This window comes from Patagioenas fasciata, chromosome 1 (genome assembly GCF_037038585.1).
Source record: "Patagioenas fasciata isolate bPatFas1 chromosome 1, bPatFas1.hap1, whole genome shotgun sequence".
In the NCBI taxonomy this organism is placed as follows: Eukaryota; Metazoa; Chordata; class Aves; order Columbiformes; family Columbidae; genus Patagioenas; species Patagioenas fasciata.
Window position 1 is genome coordinate 36,986,464 of NC_092520.1, and position 21,332 is coordinate 37,007,795.

The following is a 21,332-nucleotide window of genomic DNA, read 5'->3' on the forward strand; positions in this document are numbered from 1 at the left end:
GCGCTCCAACAATCCGAGCACTCACCTTTCCAGCCTCAGTGCTCCCCCCGCGCCCACCGCCCTGGCCGAGAGCCTCCCGCCGCGGCGGGGGAGGAGGCGGGCGCCGCGCGGGGCGGGGAGCGAGGGGAAGGGAGGACAGGGCGCTGCTGCAGCCCCGAGCCCTGCACCGCAGGTCTGCCGCCGCGCCCGTCCCCCGCCCAGTCGTACCGCGGCTCCGCGGGCATCGGGGGATGCTCCCACCCTCAGGACCTGCCCCTCGAAAGAGGGACACCCACTCGGGGCGACTCCCGTAGGGCCGAGGAGGGGGTGACGGGTGTACTCATCCATCTCCCCCCTCTCCGTCCCCGGGGCGGTGGGAGGGTGCGCTGGCATCCCTGGGGACTCGGGGTCCACGCCGCGGAGTCGAGTTCCTCGCCCTCGCAGTGCTTTGGCGGAATGGGGGGGTGTCACGTCCCTGCGCCTTTCCCACCCGTCATCACGGACGACTTGTTAATATGTCTTAAAAATAAATAAATAAAGGGGGAGGTGGTATAGAAATAAATAAATAACGCGAAGCCGGGTTGGGGCGGGGGGGGGGGGAGGGAGGGAGGCCGGGGCGCGGCGCTGCGGTGCGCGGCGACAAGACACCGCAGCCCGCCCGCTCGCCCGGTACCCTTCGCACGTTGCGCGTCTCCCACCGAACCGATCTAATCAATGACACCCAGCGCCCGCCGCGGCCCCGCCCCTCCCCCGCCCGCCCGCCTCCTCCCATTGGCGGCTCGGCGTCGGGGCCGGTCGCCGTCGCTGCCACCGATTGGCTGGCGGGGAATCCGTATCAATGTTTAAGCCGCGGCGTGAGGTGAATAGAGGCAGTCGGCGAGCGGCGCTGGGCGAGCGCGGCGGCCCTACTTGTGCTGCAGTGAGGGAGGCGAGGGGGAGAGAGAGAGAGAGAGAGGCAGAGAGCGGCTCCAACTGTTGAATTTTCGCCGAATTCTCCACTTACCTGCGGGCGGCTGGTGAAATGGATCTGGTTTATGGGAAGTCGGCGTTACTTTCGCGTGCTGTCTGGCTAAGACTGGCGACCGTCTGTTCGAAAACTACCACTCATCAATGAGGCAGAGAAGAACATTCATTTTTTTTCTTCTTTTCTTTTTCTTTTGAAAGCCTCTCTACCACAGGTTGCAGAATTGTGTACTTTGGGTCCGGACTTAAATAAAGGAGAAAAAAAAAAAACAAACAAAACAGTGCAGAACTGAGACTCGGAACTAGATCTGTGAGCTGTATGTTGGGAACCTATGTTTTTACTGGGGTTTTTTGTTGTTTTTTTTTCCTATTTTTTCTTTTAATATGAAACATCTCTGATTTATATGACACATAACACTGAGGAAAGGTGGTTAAAAACACTCAGCAAAGCAGGAGACAGACGCGCCTCTGTGCCAGTGAGTGGATAACAGCCTTGTTTTCCTGATCCTCAGTCTCCCGGAGAAAGAGGTATAGTAAAAGTGTAGCTGGATCCGACACCCTCTCCCATTCTTTTTCTTTTTTTTTTTTTTTTCCTTCTTCCTCCCCCCTCCCCTCCAAAATATAAACCTGATTAATTTTTTCTCCTGTCTATAGAGTGAGTCAGAGAAGCGTTAGGGAGAAGCTGCAACTAATGTCTGTGAAGGGAGGAACAGGAGGCGATAGTGAATGCGATTTGTTCCGCTGGATCTGACTCATCCAGCAGATTGAAGCACCTGCATTTCTGGATGTGCCATTCATGTATTTCTGTTTTTTAGAAGAACCTGAAATAAAATTTAGTTACCCTTCCCCAATACTTACCTATACATTTTATCGCTGGGAAAGGGATATTGGAGGGGGGGAACGCATCTGACGTTGCCACCGCTTTTCTCCCCTGTACAAAGATGCCCAGAGAGACAGTTAAAGCTTGAAAGGATTGCAAAAAACCGCATCACACCAATCGCGAAACTGCATAGTTTTTAATATAAGCGAATTAGTCGTTTAAAAGATCTCCCACTTTATTCATCGCCAGGATTGTTTTTCCTCTTCTTCTCCCCTCCTCTAAATGAAGAGGACTAGGCGGCAGTGTCATTGGAAGGAGATGCTGAATAGAAAGAAAAGAGAGGCACTTGACAGCACAGCCCTGTGAATACAGAGACTGTTTCCCTTTTAGCGAGAGACTAAGAGAGAGAGAGAGAGTGTGTGTGTGGGGGGGTGGCTTTTCTTTCTTTCTTTCTCTCTTCCCCCCCTTCCTTTCTCACTCTCTCTCTCTCGCTGCTTTTTTTTTTTTTTAATCTATGCGTCCAGCCATGGGTTGCCTGTTGATTTCCTCTCGGTTGGAGAGAAAAGCAAACTGGAATTAAACTGCATCGAGAAAAGTGCAGCTCCTCAGACACGCATACGCACAAACGCATAGATACACATAGAGAAAGGATGTGGTGGTGGCGGCGGCTACTGGCCTGTCTTAAAGAAACCCAAGTGTGCATCTGATTGAGCACAGTCTGTGATTTCTCTCAAAATATGTATTTACTGCTAATAATGACGGTCAGCTGGTGGGTTTAATTTTTTTTTTCTTCACAAAAGGACGAATGAGAGGCTGATAGTAGAGGGAGAGAAAGGAAACTACAAATCCGGACACTAGTTTTTGCAGGGGTTTTTTGTGTATGTTTTGTTTCTGCCTCTTGCCCTGCAATCCTCCTTTCCTTCTGATTCGGGAAAGAAAGAGGGTGTACGAGACAGAGAGGGGGGAAATACCGGTGGCAGCGAGATGCAGCTCTCTGCCGCAAGCAATGCAAGATCAGATCTCTAAATGCAGCAAAACACTCTCTGAAAATCAACAACCCCGCGGTGCAATCAGACATTTCACTGCCTCTCACTGCACACGAAGAGGGCTTCAACAACAAGCTGAGACTTTTTTTCCCCTTCTTGTCTCTCTCCCACCCCTTCAGTCTACTCCATCACAAGCGATGAATAGCAAATAAGATTTTCTACCCCTGCTGACAGACTTGTGGCCACCCTCCTTTCCTATGTATATATGAATACACGTATTTGAAAAATAATCTTTTTGATCGTTTTTAGAAAAACAACCACTGCCGCCGATTTTTTATTATTGTTGTTATTTTTATTATCCTTTGTACATCTGCGGGGATTCAAGGATCGGGAACGCTTCGTCTGCCCGGAGGAGAAGATCATTTGCGAATTTTCTGATTTTTTAAATCCTCCTACTGCTGAAGTTGGACGGCCGAAGTAACTGTGAGGGGACTGCAAGCACGGCAAGCGCTTGCTGAAACGTTGCCGAAGCTGCTCCCCCGCCTCTCTGCCGCTCCCCCCACCCCCCTTGCGATTGCTCCCTCCCTCTGAGCTACATGGTCCATTTGCTGCCTCTCATCCTGTGTCTTTGCAGATGTTTTAGAGCAACAGGTTCAGGAACTTAAAATATAGGGGTGGGGAGAGAGAAGGAAAAAAAAAAAAACACACAAAAAAGAGAGAGAGACGACGGAGGAGGAGGAAGAACAACCCAGAGCAGGAGGCAGAGAAGACGGGGACAACCCTGGTCGCCGCTGCAGCTGCTGCTTTCCCCACCCCTCCTCGGGGATGTACCTTTCCATTTGTTGCTTCTTCCTCTGCTGGGCTCCAGCCCTGTCGCTGAAGAACCTGAATTACTCGGTGCCGGAGGAGCAGGGAGCAGGCACGGTCATCGGGAACATCGGCCGCGATGCGCGGCTGGCGGCGGGCTCGGTGGGAGGCGGGATGCTGCCCGCGGAGCGCGGCGCTCCCGGCGGCGGCCCCGGCGGCGGCCGCGGCCCCAAGTCCACCTTCCGAGTGCTGGAGAACTCGGCCCCTCACCTCCTGGATGTGGACGGGGAGAGCGGACTCCTCTACACCAAGCAGCGCATCGACCGGGAGGCGCTGTGCCGACGCAACACCAAGTGCCAGCTCTCCCTCGAGGTGTTCGCCAACGACCAGGAGATCTGCATGATCAAGGTGGAGATCCAGGACCTGAATGACAATGCACCGGCGTTCCCTTCTGACCAAGTGGACATGGACATCTCGGAAAATGCCGCTCCAGGCACCCGCTTCCCCCTCACAAGTGCCCATGACCCGGATGCTGGGGACAATGGGCTGCGCACCTACCTGCTCACCCGTGATGACTACGGTCTCTTCTCTCTTGATGTGAAGTCCCGTGGTGATGGCACGAAGTTTCCAGAACTGGTCATCCAGAAGCCATTAGATCGTGAGGAGCAGAGTCACCACACCCTGGTGCTGACAGCACTGGATGGTGGTGATCCACCACGTTCGGGCACTGTGCAGATCAATGTGCGCCTCATCGACTCTAATGACAACAGCCCTGTCTTTGAAGCAGCCTCCTATGTGGTAGAGCTGCCGGAGAATGCACCACTGGGTACTGCTGTCATTGACCTTAATGCCACTGATGCCGACGAGGGTACCAATGGAGAGGTGCTCTACTCCTTTAGTGGCTACGCACCTGACCGTGTTCGTGACCTGTTTAGCATTGACCCACAGAGTGGCCTCATCCGTGTCAAGGGCAATTTGGACTATGAGGAGAGCGGCCTCATTGAGATTGATGTTCAGGCTCGGGACCTGGGGCCCAATCCCATCCCTGCTCACTGCAAGGTCACCATCCGCCTCATTGACCGCAATGACAATGCGCCCACCATCGGCTTTGTCTCCGTTCGCCAGGGAGCACTGAGTGAGGCTGCCCCACCAGGAACTGTCATTGCCCTGGTGCGAGTCACTGACCGTGACTCAGGCAAGAACGGGCAGCTCCAGTGCCGGGTGCTGGGTGGTGGCGGTGGGCCTGGAGCCATTCCTTTCACCCTGGAGGAGAACTATGATAACTTCTACACAGTGGTCACTGACCGACCCCTGGACCGTGAGGCACAGGATGAGTACAATGTGACCATCGTGGCACGTGATGGAGGCAACCCTCCACTCAACTCCACCAAGTCATTTTCTGTCCGGATCCTCGATGAGAACGACAACCCACCCCGCTTCAGCAAGAACCTCTATGTGTTACAGGTGCCCGAGAACAACATCCCTGGAGAGTACCTGGGCTCCGTCTTGGCCCAGGACCCTGACCTGGGCCAAAATGGGACAGTCTCTTACTCCATTTTGCCTGGGCATGTGGGTGATGTTTCCATTTACACCTATGTCTCTGTCAACCCCACCAATGGTGCTATTTATGCCCTGAGGAGCTTCAACTACGAGCAGACAAAACACTTTGAGTTTCGTGTGCTGGCCAAAGACTCAGGTTCACCCCACCGTGAAAGCAACGCCACGGTACGTGTTACGGTGCTCGATGTCAATGACAATGCACCCCTCATTGTCCTGCCTGCCCTCATCAATGACACTGCTGAGCTGCAGGTGCCACGCAATGCTGGGGTGGGCTACCCCGTGGGCACCGTCCGTGCCCTGGACAGTGACTTTGGGGAGAGTGGACGCCTCACGTATGAGATTGTGGAAGGCAATGAGGAGCACCTCTTTGAGATGGACCCCACTAGTGGCGAGATACGCACCTTGCACCCCTACTGGGAGGAGCTCAGCCCTGTGGCTGAACTGGTGGTAAAAGTCAGTGACCACGGCAAGCCCAGCCTCTCCGCAGTGGCCAAGCTCATTGTCAGGGCCTTGGCAGGGCCCCTGCCTGAGGCTGGTGAGCCACAAGTGAATGGTGAGCAGCATCGGCGACCACACTGGGACTTGTCACTGCCCCTGATCGTGACGCTGAGCACTGTCTCCATCATCTTGCTGGCTGCCATGATCACTATTGCTGTGAAGTGCAAGCGAGAGAACAAGGAGATCCGCACCTATAATTGTCGCATTGCTGAGTATAGCCACCCTCAGCTGGGAGGAGGGGGAGGCAGTGGCGGGGGAGGAGGAGGCAGTGGCAGTGGAGGGGGCAAGGGCAAGAAGAAGAAGATCAGCAAGAATGACATTATGCTGGTTCCCAGTGAGGGCGAGGACAGCCGAGGCCCCCTCAATGTCATGAATGTGGTGAGCAGCCCATCTCTGGCCACATCACCCATGTACTTTGACTACCAGACCCGCCTGCCCCTCAGCTCTCCCAGGTCTGAGGTGATGTACCTGAAGCCTGCCTCCAACAACCTGACTGTACCCCAGGGACATGTGGGCTGCCACACCAGCTTCACAGGGCAAGGGACTAACGCCAGCGAGGCTCCCCCGAGCCGGATGTCCATAATTCAGGTAGGAGACTTTTAGAATACCCTGGACCTCACTTTAGACTCTGGTTTAACTTTACCTTTTGTCTGCAGTGAAATCTGCTGTAAGGCACCACTGAAGGGACCAACACATGTCACTACAGAGAGGTGGACTTAAAGTGGAACCAGACCACATCTGGTGGGTCTGGTTCTGCTGTCACACTGGTGTTTCCCATGTGATTCAAAAGTAAATGCCCACTGAGAGAGAGTTACATCAGTACGAAAGAGGTGCATGTGAGAGCACAGATAGGCATTTAGTAGGTTAGGGGCACTCTGGGGTATTTTTGCAGAAGATCGTCAGACAAAGGTGGGCACTTCCACAGGTTTCACTTTGCTTTGGTTTGGGGTAGAGAAAAGGGAAGATGTTTCTGAAGCAGTCATATCATCTGCAGTAACTAATAGGGTGTGGGAGAAACTCTACACACTGAGGACATCTATTGCAGCAGTGTATTATAGCCCTTCAACCCTGTATGTAAATATGAACTAGCTTTCCAAGATGTGTGTTTTTAATTTTTATAATTTCCTTCTTTAGAATTATACATAATTTTATTTTATTTTTTTTACACATAACAGTAGCATTGGGGCCCCATTGCCTCCTCCTCTTCCCATAAACAACCAAACCTTCAGCGCTTAAAATTTTGCTTAGTCAAATAGAAAGAAAATGTGTGTGGCCATTCCCTTCTACCCCAAATGTTAACAAAACTCACATCCTGTCATAAAACAATAAAACAACTGGTCAGATTTCCAGTAGCCTGAGTAGATATTGATGATTGCTTTGTACTAAGAGACTTACATGCTTTTTCTTCTGCCAGAGCTCATTTAGAAATTACAGCTGGGCTGCATTCTGCACACTGTCCTCTACCAACTTTTGTGAATCTGAGAAATGTCAGAATTTGGACCATTGGATATAGGGTGCTAATCAAAGAATGACTTAATTTTTAGCAGATAGTTTAAAATCCAAACTCAGAAGATGTATTGCAGAGCGACGAACTTGCAGAGTGAAGGTGAGGGCAGAATTTGGCTCCAGTTGATTTAATTTAAAATATTACTTCATGATTAATGCTGCTTAATGTTCAAATACTACAGGTATGTTCCAAAGTGATTTTTAATGTTTGAATTGAAAGCAGGCTCTGGACAATGACTAATAAATATACTTGAAATGTCATATCTGTTTTATCCTATGGTTCTCCTAATATGCTGTTCTGAGTCATAGGGGAGTGAGCTGAGTGTATCAGAAGTGACACAGACTCATTTTGTGCATGAAGCTAGTGGGAAAGAAGTTGCACTGTAGACACTCGATGTACCAAAAGAAAATTCATTATATCTTTGAGTTATCATGCCCTGCCGTCTGTGAACACTGAATGTTCTAGTTACTGCCTGTATCTAATGTTTTAAACAAAATAGAAATGGCCATTGGTATTTGTCAGGTTAAGTAACCAAAATTCCAGCAACTGGTAGCCTGTAAATTGAATATTTATAACTGGAAAAAAAAAAAGGCAAAAAAAAAAAAGCAAAACGGCTGTCTGTACAAGGTCACTGTGAACTAATCATCAACCCACTATTGAGTTGTGTCACAGAAACAATTTCATTTTATGCCTATCATGAATTTGTGTTGCTATCAATTAGGCGAGGGGAGCAATACTTAAAATCTGAAATTGATTTTAACAAAAAGTGACACTTCAGTAAAGAGTTTAGGTTAGGGCACAACCAGAGATAATTTGCTTTAGTATTCATACTTTAAAAACCAAATAACTTTCAATGATACTTGTTTAAGTAATGTCAACTTTTTACTGTAAAATAGAGTTGTCAGAATGCTAAAAAAAACACCACACTTTTTTTCCTACTGACAAGTGTAATAGTTACTAAAAGACAGAAAATTATACTTTCCTACAACCATGTAATGTCTATATAAAGCAATTAATTCATGTATTGATGCTACTGAGTAGTAAAGATTCAATTGTAGTGTAAAATCCCTATGGAAAATATTATTCCTTTTTTTACAGTGTTCACTGTATAATATCAATCATGATTTTTTTCTGAGCTCTATATAAAGCTAAAAGAGGAATTTCCTCCCTTAAAAAGGTGTGTTGTGGTTTCTATGATAGTTTTCATTATGACAACTGTGGGAAATGTTAATCATAACCCCTCATAACACATACTGGTCTATCTAATATTGTGTTTACTTTCCCTGAACATCTACACAGACTGTTTCAGATGTATAGATGGTCCAACCAGTAGATTAGAAAACTTTCATTTCTCCCTAGTGAACAAGCTGTTCAAACATACTTATTGATACTACATTTCATAGTTGTATTGACAAAATGAATACACAGTATGAAACAAGAGCAGTTGGTTCCTGCTTAGGAAAGGCCTAGACTTAAAGTAGCTAGGTGAGAAAATCTGATCTTCTTCACTCTAGTTTTATGTTACTAAAATACATTTTGTATTCTCCATCTCCACATCCCTGTAGTAAATTTTATATAAAATTTGTGTTTAGAATGTAGATACTACTTTGTGTCTGTTCCTATACTTCTGCCTCATGTAAAATTCAAATGACAAACTTAGGAGGAAATAGTAAAGGATTAGCCCTCTCTCTGGATCTACTGTATCCTTAATCACTCCAGGAAACCTATGTCTGGAAAAGCAAATTGCACAGTTAGGAATCAAAGGTATAGCCAGTGGAAAAAAGATACAGATTTCAAACAGCTGCTTCACCATCTCCTTTCATTAGTCAATTCAGAAAAGCAGTCTTCTTTTTTACCTCAGTAAGGGAAGGGTAAATGACTGTATAAATGTTGTCTAGCAAATATTCGCTTTAGTTTTTCCAGATTATTAATGAGCCACAAAAATCTTGCACTATATATTACATACAATGGTACTGGTTGTCTTCACTCTCATTTTCTTGCAAGTGTTTAATGTCAGAATTCTTTAGCAGGAGCCTGTTATTAAAACTTTACGTTTATATATATGTGTGTATATATATATATATATATACACACACACGCACACATACTTACATATCCATGAATATATATATATACATATTAAATATTATATTATTACCTAGTACATCTAATTGAGTCTGTAAATATTTAAAATCAAATAAATAATTTCTTTCTCAGTAAGATCCAAATCCTTTCACTCTTCTTAGGAGTGCGTAACATATTTTTGCTTTGTAGTAAGAGCCAGTAAAGTACATATGCCTTATGATTCCCTTATTTCTCATGAAGAGTATTTTGTTCTACAGATAGCCCAATTTTATATCAATGAATACCTGTGGAATAAAGTGTTACTTAGTGACAATGGGTTTCAGACTGACCCAAAATGACCAGCAGCTGAAGAAAATACTATCTGGTATGTGTAAGAGAGGTGTCATCTTACCTCTCCTCAAGTGACTTCTGCTACATGTTAGTCCCACAGTTTAGCAACTTGTGTGTTTACTCACTACTTTTTAGCATCCAGCTATATGTCATGGTTGTGTTAGTTCTATGTATCCATATGTATCTTCAACATAAAAAAAAAAAAGCAAAAACAAAACAAACAAAAACCCAAAAAACCCTGAACAACTTGTATACATTTATATATATATATATATGTATATAATTTTGGATGGATGTATAAGCAAGGATGCAGTATACCTCCAGTTTTTATTGGTGCAAGACATTTGCACGTTCTTAGCACCTTTGAAAATAGACAGTTGTGTTTTTATGCACATGTGAGGTGGATGTGAATGAAGAACAGTATTCAGTAACATACTGGGAAGTCAGAAAAGCTACATTTTAGCATGTTTCATTGCTTTTAATTTCAGCAATCATATTCTAAATGCACTTTAAAAAGTGCTTTCAAATGTCAGTCAGTTAAAAATACCTAAATATAGGCCAGTGCTATATAATTTTTGTTGCCAGATTCAAAATTCCTTGTGACTTTCGAATCACTTAGGGTCCAAACAATAAATTTTTATTGGGGGAGAAAAAAAAAAAAAAAAAGAAAGGCAGGAGAAAATGGAAAATCTATGTGGCTTTGAAAGAAGGTTTCTGTTCACTCCACACCGTAAAGACTACTGAACAAATTCTGTTTGTCTCATTCTGGTGAGTAAATCAAGCTGAACTACTCACCTGAGTAAGAGAAACAGGATTTTGCTTTATTTTGAAGAGCAGGCTTTAGAAAAAGAAATATCATGTACAAACCTGCATATATATGTTTGTACCTCTCCTACCAAAAAGTTCTGAGTTAATCAGTTTGCCTTTCCCTGGGTGAACAACTCACAATTTCTTCTTGCAGGTTTCCAGTACATAAAAGAATAGATGGATAAAGGGAAACAAAAAATTTCTTTAAACAGGTAGGTCCTGGAAATAGCTTCCTCAAAGTGACATAACAATAGTGTAGAAAATGATCTACATATGCAAAGCATGTTGATCATCCTAGAGATTATTTATTATGATATTTGTGGTGCAGCTTGGAGAGGTCTGCAAATATATCAGGAATGAGATGAGAATGAATAAATAGAACGGTGATCACACCTTTTGCTAAACAAAAGTTAAAAAAGATTGACTGTGTTGGAAGTAGCTCTCAAGCTGTGAATCACCGTAGCTGCTGTAGTAGGTAGTCCTGTAGCATTTGATGATAAAGTACAGATCATTCTTAATACTTCAGGCACCTGATGTGTATGATGTGTCAATAGATTACTGTCAAGTCCCAGTTCAGCTTTGTCACCAGGTATCTAGTAGTACCTAAGAAGATAGAGTCTTCAGGGGAAATAAAAAATCATAAGCTATATTAATGCTGCTCTGTCTCTGGATATACTGCTCCATACTTTGAGCAACTTCTGGTCAGAAATTTCGAGATTACAAAAAGAAGTCTGCAGCTGCTGCAGTGTAAGGAGAAGTAGATTTCCTCACAGAAGTTGTATTTGTTCTTAGTGTTTTAAATTCCTACCTGAAAACAGAGGTATTCATATTTCATTTTTGTATCTTCTGCTGCACATAAGGAACATTATTGTCTCTCACTAGAGCTAGTAGAAGTTAACGTATTGCACCAAGAGGGACAGTTCCACAGATTTGTAAGTTTGCAGGTTCATTCTCTATTATTCCCCAAAATTCGCAGCTGCATATTCTGGGGCTGTATCTAAGGACATCAAATCATCATCAGATGAAACTTCAGAACTACTGGGCTAAGAAGCATTATGGTAGTTTTTACAGTGTTACAAGGCTAGATGTCTTTCAAAATAGCTCTGTGAATGTTTGTATTGTGTAATATAGTCTGCATTTGGTATGATTTTTAGTTATGTCATTCTGTAGCTTTAGTTTTACATATTCAATGAAGTCAATACCAAGGTTGGCTGTGTAAAAATTTCAGGACAGCATCTTTTCTATATTCCTGTAAAACATTATTTCGTTTTTTGCCAAGATACGCTGCATAGTACTGTGACACAAAGTATATATATATTTTAGGACCAGATATGGCAACATACTGCTCACTGTGGCATCCTGTCTGGCTGCTGGAATGGGCAGAGGGAGCAGAATTGGGCTCCTATTCTGTGTTACACCTGCTCTGGTCTTGATCTTGAGCTCCTTGCCAGTATGGTTTATAGCATTATTATTCCAAAAGTTTAATTTCTGATATATAGGCCTGTGTGGGATCTAAACAACTTTCCAAGATGAAATGTGATAATATAGAACAAGAAACAGAATCAAGACATTTTAAGAGTCTGAAGTAGAATAATGATATTATGAGAAAGAAAGTTATATTGCCAGAATGGAAATTCTCATTAACTAATAAATTAAGAATAATAATGTCTCTGCAGAACTTGCTGTTTTATAAAGTATAAGATTTGAAAAAAAAACAGTGCAGTTAAAATAAGACATGAAGCAAGTAATGCAGGATTTACCAGATCATGACTCTCAATGGCTTTTAAAAGTTATCTCAGCTTTCTTCATCCTGGTGCTCACTGTCACTACCTAACCTTAAATGGGAAAATTCACTCAAATTTGTGATTACCAGCATAATTTTGATGAGCCGTGTTGACGAAAGGGACTGTTGTTACTCACATTTCAGTCAATAGCATAATTTTGACTTCATCAATGATTTCAGTGGTTCAAGAGTAAATTGTGACTACAAACCTTACAGAGTGCAGCTTAGCATGATTTGACTCTTTATTTTTAGATCTCAGCCTTTCGTGATGTTTTCTTACAGCTTCTTAACAAATAACTAAGGAGACTGGAATTTAGAAGATTTTTTAATTATGATGTGAACTGTAACACAGTCAGGTGTGCAGCTGAAAGAAGAAATCAAAGACTCCTTTGAACATATTGTTGAATAAATATTTTCATATATTTTTGAAAGTGTACATAATACAATATTATTCTTAAAATTCAGCAAATACTGTTACGTGTAAAAGTATCATTAGACACATGTAAATATTTGCAAATATTACTTGGTATTAAGAAAATAGAGATACAACCTGGCTTCACTAATAAGGAAAAAAATGTCATGAAAAATAATTTCTTTCTGAGTCACAACCTTTGACAGCAAAACAGTTGTGATGTTGTTTTTAAATGAAAATAGACATTTTTTCTCCCCCCCCCCCCCGCTCTCCCCCATTTTTTTCTTTTCACTTACTTCTTCTTCAGGAAGTGTTAACATACTGATAATATTTTCACATATGATTTTAAGGATACTGCTTAGTTTTTTGTTTGTTTTGTTGTTGTTCTCCCAAAAGTTAAAATGCCTTGTCAAATTATTTTTTGGTTCAATATGCAAGACACTCGTTCTACATATAAAAAGTGTATGCATATGGATTGTTGGTTTTTTTTCTGAAGAAAACATAATGGATGCACGGCAAAGGTCTTGAGATACCTCTTCAAAACTGAGGAGTGCCTGCACATGTAAATAAAAGATATTTTGACACTAATATTAGTATTTTCCAACAGGTAAGAATTTTCTGTGAAAAGAACTTGCACAATGATTTGTTGACTGGAGCAGAAACACAGCCCTGTATTTTATCTTTAAAAGTATAGAAGCAATCCTTTGATGTCAAAAGGTCAGAATAGAGTAGTTGGAACAAATTTTTGCAGCAGATAGCCTGAGAGCTTTGTACTGTCAATTGTATCTCTGCTTCAGCTGTAAGAAGAGAAGTGGTGAAATTAGTGCTAAAGGGTTCAAAAATGTGTGAAACAAGTGAAACTCTTAGGGGACTTCAGGCTTTTATCTAAATAGAAAAAAAAAAGAACAACAAAACCAAACAAACAGCAAAAGGTACTAGAAAGAGAGTGGCAAACTGGGTTTGGGGAAAAGTTCCTTAAGTTTAAGTGTTTCATTTGTTATGTTTTTAACGGGGCAACAGGAGATTAACTGGTTGTTGCTGCTTTTGCTGATATGATGAGATGAAACGGAGTAGTGTACAGCCTGCCATAAATCTTAGCCAGGATGCATTGTAAGCCTTAGTAATATGTTTGTAATACTTTTTTTAGTGCAACCTTTGCTTCTTAGTTTGCTGTAGACATCTATCTATCTATCTATCTATCTATCTATCTATCTATCTATCTATCTATCTATCTATTTATCTATCTATCTATCTATCTACCTACCTACCTACCTACCTATCTATCTATTTATTTTTACAGAATAAGATCCTGGATTCATTACTGTAAATCCTATGAGGAAAAAAAGGAAATAGATAATTTTTTAAGTATTTTAGATAAAACACACAGTATTAAGTACTACATTCAAGAACAAGCAAATTCACGTGAATTTTCTCTGTTAATTAGGATATTAGTCAGTGCTTTAAATAACTTCCTTCTGCAGTCATATATTTTCTAGCTAAATCCCAAAGGCTGCTGATATAATTCCTATTCATTAAGGTCACATGAGAAGCATTTCTTTCTGCTACTGAATTACCTCCACTAGTTCATCGTATCACCTGTACAGAAAGAATAGCAGAAGATGAATTCATCTCGCTTGAGTTTAGAAGGTAGATCCTTTTTTGGTCTGGTGATTTGTCCTCAAAATTGAGGACCCCCTCTAATATAAATGTATTGGTATGTAATTTCAGCAAATTATCAGTGTTACTTGTACAGGACAGCATAAAGATCAAATTGCATCTCACTTTCATGCAGTAAGGGGTTATCTTCTCTTTCAACCCTCAAGATAGTCAGTCTCATGAAGGTCTATTTGCAATTTAGTACATTATAAGTGATATAGGCAAGTAAAATTCTTGAAGTAAACAGTATTTTATTTTAGCCATGGACCTTTCTATTTGCTTTGCGATTAATCTATCAGATCAGAATTCCTCTTGTTCATAAAATACTTTTACCCATAATAGAAATGTTTCTAATCACATCCTGTTCCCTGCTGGGTCATTGGATGCTGCCACCTTCATGGCACACCAAAGGAGGACTCCAAAGGGGCGAGGAAAAGCCTTGTTACAAGATACAAACGCACAATTTGAGCTGTGTGGGTGGGACCTCTGATCGATATATTGTAAGTTCTTGCAGTAATAGACATGCAAAATTAGTTTCAGGCAGTGTTTCAGACCGTCTATTGATGTATGTGTGACATGCTTGTATTTGCCTGTACTAGCTCCAGTGACACTATGATTACTGGTATTTGCAGTCCTTGCCCTGGAAGACTTCCAGGCAGTTTTATTGTATTGAAATGACTCTTACAGTTCATTGAACATCCAGCATAACACTGCTGAATATGATTGGCGCGTTTACATATATTTATTAAAAAAATCAGCCAACTAAACTGCATAATTATGGGAAAACGAATCATAACAATAAAAGACCATTTAAGTTAACAAGCTTTGTGATCAAAAGATAAATACAGGTTGGATAAATGAGACTCTAGATGTAACTAATCTACATAAATAGGCTTTGGTCTCATTAGAGGAAAGGAATATATTAAAATAATCTAAAGGTATTAAAAAGCATTTTACTTCAGTATTTTTTTAACATCTAGTTTGATTTTATAATATTTTTAACATCTCTGCTCAGTAAAAATAGCTGTGTTTAGTGGTAAACTACTTTTATCTGGTTTTATTTCTTAATTAACAATGTTTACAGTGCAAAGAAAGTCTAAACTAAAACAAGTAAAGTAACATCATAAGTTGTCATTCTAGTTTGAATGCGTTTTGTGTCAAAAACGTTACACACTTTTTAATGTCTTAATTTAAAATTTTTTAATGTTGCAATGGTTTTTGATTGATTTTTAATTAAAGAAAAACATTAAAGGGAACATTTAAAGAACAATTTCTTGTTTACTGTCTTTATCAGCAGAGAGCAGCCTTTGTAGTGTTTGAAAGCTAGTGCATTAAAAATCAATTTCAAGTCTTCAAAGCTATAAACTCTTGCTTGCTTTGTAGATATATACCAGTTTTAAAATCATTGGAAGCACACTTGACAATTGAATTAAAAACAAAAGGTAAATAATGGGTCCATCAAAATTTGAAGGATTTTAATGTATTTTTAATAATAGTGAAAAGATATTTTACACAGAGCAGACATGTGAATCACAACTCATAGCTTTTAAATGCATAATTTGTTTCTAAAGACAGTTATATGTATTCTTTTATTAATAGAATTTTGTTTCAAACTTCTGTTCATGTTATTTTGTTGTTGTTAATGAATGCCATGATTCAAACACAGAACATGTCAGTCAGTTTCTTTACTTACGATATTTCTGTCTTGTTCTTTGCTGATTGCTAAGCAACCACTTATGGTTAAGATTGTTTAGTTACAACTTAGTTTAAAAAAAAAAAGTGAGCTGAAGTGGGCTAAACAAATTTTCATTAATTCTTAATGAAATTATTTCTATAAAACTTTAAAGGTGACAAAGAACAGAACATTGTTTTAATAATGCATCTAATATTCAGCACTTGGCCTTTGTTCCTATTGGTATTGAGGAAAAGGTTATTTTTTCACAAATCTAGAAAGAGTAGGATGATGTCTTTAATATGTATACTACCATTAGTATTATGTCTTTCAAGGCATGATCCTTAAAACACTTATTCAGGAAATATTTTTATTTAGGTCAATAAAACCATTCAATTAAATAGATGGCTTACAGGGGAGAAGTTGCTGATGTGCATAAGCATGTGCAGGATTCAGTCCAGATCTGCTAGTCTATGTTAGCTGAACTGTTCCCTGTTGCTTCTCTCTTTTCCTTTAAAAACTCTGCAGAGCTGCAAAAGCTGTTCGTTTCACTTAGCCTCCAAATGCATTCTCTAGTGCTCTATTGAGATAGTCCTGATGTCTGAATATTTGATATTTTTGCTTTTTCGCGTAGACTTGTGTAATTTGATATGCAGATTTGAAGATCATAAAAACAATCCTGCTTTGATGATCATGAGCAAGATTATCCAGCCACAGCTGTAAAGTACGAAGTATGTTCTTTTCTGATCTCTTCATCATTTCAGTGGATCAAATGACAATAAGAATATAGCGGAATTTAGAGTGCTTGGGAAACAAGGAATCTAAAAGCCTTTAAAAAATGGCAACCACAAAGCCTTAAAACTATTTGGATTTCTAGACTATATGCCAAATACTACAACTCTTTGTACAAATACATATGGGTAGATACATAAACAAGAGAGCAGCATGGATTCAAAAGAACTATCTAACTGGATAAAAGGCATTATTAACAACCAATGTGAATCTATTTTTTTTTTTTTAATATTGTGTACAATCTGTACCAAGCCGTGTAACACTGTTTTGGAAGATGCTATCAATCTGCCACTTTTGTCACAACCTAGAAAACATCAAGTTTAGAGACAAATGCTGTTGTCATTTTTTTCCTGAGGCAAGAGTATAGGTAAGGAAGGATCTCATTTTCCACTTCATGGTAGAAGTTATACATCTTGCTTAAAACTCTGTATCCCACTATGAGACCTCAGGACTGAAGGTGATGATGAAAAGGAGGTATAAGTCATGTGACATATGAGAATAATCATCACTCAGTTGCTTCCATCAGCTGTGTCAGGTATTAAAAAACACATGATAATTTGCATCTCATATCTCCAAGAAAGGAAAGTATCAGTCACAGCTTTGTAGCCCCTGGGTGGAAAAAGGGGGAAAACAAAGTGTTTTATGTTATTTCTTTCAACATTTCTTCATTTTGTTTAAACACGTAAATATCTTTTGTCTGTTTACAATACCTGCAGCTTCGTTTCAGGCTTAATAAGCCATAGTATTGCAAGGGGCAGAAGTAACTCGTTGAATTTATTTCATTATTTTTTCATTGACCACCTATACATGATCTTTCCCAATAGTATACATCTCATTATTTCAATAATGTGATGGTAATTAAATAATAATTCCTTCAAGCATGAAATAACTCATTTTAAGTACTTTCTAGTGCTCATTAATTTCAATCAGGCATCTAGAATTTTGAAGAAAACTTTGAGTTCCTTTAAAAGATATGTAGACCACACACAGTCTCTTCTTCATCCCCTGATACTGCCAAAGGAACCTTAGGAACGAGTAACTAGATTTCCAGATTGTGACCTACTTGTTAGTCTACTTTACTTGCATGAAAGTAAAGTACAATAAAGCTGTATCTATTATGCAAACGTAAGTTTTAGGAATTTTGGTTAGTATTGGCAAATATCTTCAGATAGTTAAATTGCTTGCAGTCATACTGGTCTTGCTGATATCAGTAAATGAAGAAATAGGCATACATGTTAAATAGCTGTGGGAGAAGACTTTATTTAAAGGAAAGGTTTTGTTCTGATTTAGATTTGGAGCCATAGGTTTTCTATAGTATTTTATAATAAAGACAATTACATAGTAATTTGGGTTAGAATGCATGCCCCGTTCCCCATCTCAAAACCCAATTTGTTACTACCTGTGGCTATTTCTATTAAAAAAGAAACATAATTACTATGAGTCTCAGCAGTCTAAGAGTAAATTTTTGCAATTACAATACCTCCCTTGGGCAGATGTGTGAAAATGGCAGATTAATTCCTGCCAGTATCTGTCTATTCCTTGCACATTCTTAAGGTTGCTGGTAGCTTGGATTATCATTATATTGGTGCTGTTCGTTATGTTGTGGTTAAGGTTAAAGCTGCAATCCTCTTACAAATATTGAGGAATAGGGCTCCATACTATTACCTTGGAAAGTCTGTATACTGAAGTTTGATACATAAGGTCTGAGGAGTAAGATCTTAATTCTATTTTCATGGAAAATTAATGAGTTTAATCTTGATCTTAGCGTACTTTAGATGGGCATTTTATACTTTATTACTTTTTGCCTGAGAAGATTTAAACAAAACCAACCAAAAACTCCAAGTTTACTCATTCCTAGGAATTTATGGTGAAGTTAACAAGATTGCACATGAACTGAAGGCCAAATAGTAGACCTTTAATATCGTATGGCTTTTGTTTTATTCTCAATGGCACAATGACACGTTTATTTACAAAGAACCACCAGTAAGTTGAGATGACCCTGAAATAATGTGAATTAATAATTCCCCATAGAAATAATCTAATTAATTTCCTAATGAGCTTTTCTACTTGAAAACAAATTTTGATGGCACATGTGTAGAAGAATTGCAGGTAAAAGGCTCCACTCCTGGAGAATACTCTCTGCAGCTAAGCACTCAACTCCATGTTGAATTCCAGTGAAGGTGGAAGTCAGTGTGGCTTCATGTGGGCTCATGATCTACCTGCAGGGAGCAGCATTAGTCTGTGTTACATATCATCCACGATAATGGGTATATCCAGATTGAATATTCAGGAAGAGCAGCGTGAATGATCTTAACAAATGCTTTTTTTCCCGTTTGCATGAGTTTTTGTCTGGAATTTCTGTCACTGTACTGTTGTATTTTCATTTCATTTCCAATTTTGAAAGAGACTTACACAGACACACTTACTTCTGACTGTTGGCTTTGGTACTTTCATGAAGTGGACATTATTTAGAAAAGGTTGCATTAGATGTTTTCTTTGAAAGTTCATGACTAAAAAGAAATAAACAAATAAATAAATAAATAAATCCATACGTATTATAAATGCATCCTTCAGTTGCCATTGCATGCATTCTCTTAGAAAAAAAAGTACTTACATGCCAAGTGAACATCCTGCTAATTAGAGGCAAACCCATAATCTAAGCAGTGTAACTAACCCCTCAGTCAAATATTAGCATTCTGTTCAGCCTCTCTAACCCTGGTGAAACTTGCAGCAGTGTCCTAGATGCTGACAAACCAACACTGGTTTGGAACAGAATAAAAAACTGTTCCTAATCCTGGAATCTGTGCAGAGAACACTTCTTATGTAGATCTTCCTTGTCTTAACAATAAATAGTAAATTCTGATTTCACACTCTCGATATGGCAAGCTGTAATGAGAGGGGTAATCCAGATTTTTTTTTTTTTTTAATGCCAGGCTATTAAGAATTTACAGGTCAAAGTCAGCCCCTTAAATACCTTTCAGTTTATAGATTACCTGTGGAGATCCCTAGAAAAGTGAGTGTTGTGTTCTGGGTGAGGTGATCCTATCAAATAAGTTCACTATTTTTCTTGTTTGTTCTGAATCAGAGTCTTGTATTATGACATTGCAATAGGTTAACACTGAAGTGACAGAGTTGTGGATGGTTATACAAAGTCTTACAGCTGAAAGGCTTTATTTTTTCTATCCAAACCTACTTGACCACTGCTACTATATTCATGGTGTATTCAATAAAACTTTCCATTTTATGCAGTACCTCATCATAGACACATGACTGTTATGGCTTTAAAATATATTTAGGGACAGAACCTCTTGCTAAATTTGTGCAAGCCTAAATAATTTATCTTATGTCACAAATGATAAATCAACTCATCACCATTTTACAGTTGAAAATCTCCTTGCACAGGAATGTGAGGCTGTAAATTTTTATGATCTACAATTCTGTTGTAAATTCAACCATTATTTTGGTAGCATATTAAGTGGTGTGTCTTTTTCTAGTGTTAAGAGGAAATAATCATGTCAAGGTATTTGTGTGAAAGTAGGGCTTTTTATTCTGTCATAAAATGTTCACAGAATATCTTGTTGGGGATTTTTAACAAAATGTTGAAATAAACAGTTGCATGACCAAAATAAGAAGAGGTAATAATGCAAGTTTTAACATATGTGATTTTCTTTCTAATTCCTAAGGAGTTTAAGTAAATCATTGCTTTTCTGGGGAAGGATTTTAGAAAGAGGAAAGGGATAAGGTTGCAGTCTGACAGTCACATAGGAAGAAAGCTTTCGAGTTTCTCTTTATGTGTGTTTTCTGTGCAGGCAGTGTGGCTTCAGAATCAAGTCCTGCTCTAACTTCATTGCTTATTTTTTCACTCTGTAGGGAAGAAACATAGAACTGGACTCTAGTGCCACATCCAGTGTTTACTACCTAACTAATCACGTTTTCCTGTCACCGTCATTACAAATCTGTTTAAATGCCATCCATAGAGAAGACCATATGCTGGGTTAAAGGAATGTAACGTTTAAGAGTTTCTTCTCATTTTCTATCACTATTGTAATCTTCTTCCTGCTCCTTTGCAGCTTTCTTCAGCATACAACATATGTATCTGTGGGAATGTAACACGCTATGTAAAGACTCACTTATCCTTTAATTGAAGTAAGCAGACTGATCCAAGGGCTATTGTAAACAATTTGAAAACATCCATTGATCTCAGCGAACCTCAGGTCATGGCTTGTGAGAGTTTTATTGTTGTCTTTAGTGAGAGTATGTGTTGGACAGAAGAAGGTAAACACAGTAGATAGATGTTAACACAAACTTAACAGATATTAAATATCCAGCACCTCTGTTGCCCCTTACTAAATATTGTGAGTACAAAACAATTTGTCACTGTTCAAAGGCCACAATTTGGTCTCCTTCTCCACCACACAGTACTGCAATGTTTATAAGCTTTTATCTGTTCAAAAAAACATTTGTTGCATGTTGCTCTTAGAAACAGGAAAACAGCAGTGATAAGAATAAGACAAATTCTACAACACTTAGTGACTTCACTGAGAATTCCTGCTGAGTAAGAGTTTTGAGAAATGTCTCAAAATTAAAAATAAAATTCCAGGAGCTCACAAATGCACTGTAGAAGCTGTGTGCAGAGAAAAAAAAAAAAAAAAAAAAAATGTTGTTCCCATACAGA

The 21,332-nt window shown here is 40.1% G+C and overlaps 1 protein-coding gene across 9 annotated transcripts in view; it reads left to right on the forward strand.

Annotated features, from left to right (window-relative positions):
* Positions 1-1,148: 1,148 nt before the first annotated feature.
* Positions 1,149-21,332, forward strand: part of PCDH17 (protocadherin 17) — a 97,873-nt gene continuing 77,689 nt past the window's right edge. For 7 of the 9 annotated variants that reach the window (XM_071805954.1, XM_071805959.1, XM_071805951.1 and 4 more), the window contains exon 1: positions 1,149-6,201. In XM_071805954.1, the coding sequence (XP_071662055.1) occupies positions 3,574-6,201 (2,628 nt within the window). In that variant the 5' untranslated portion in view covers positions 1,149-3,573. The remainder of the gene's footprint in view (positions 6,202-21,332) is intronic. The other 2 variants (XM_071805949.1, XM_065842975.2) reach the window with 2 other exon arrangements.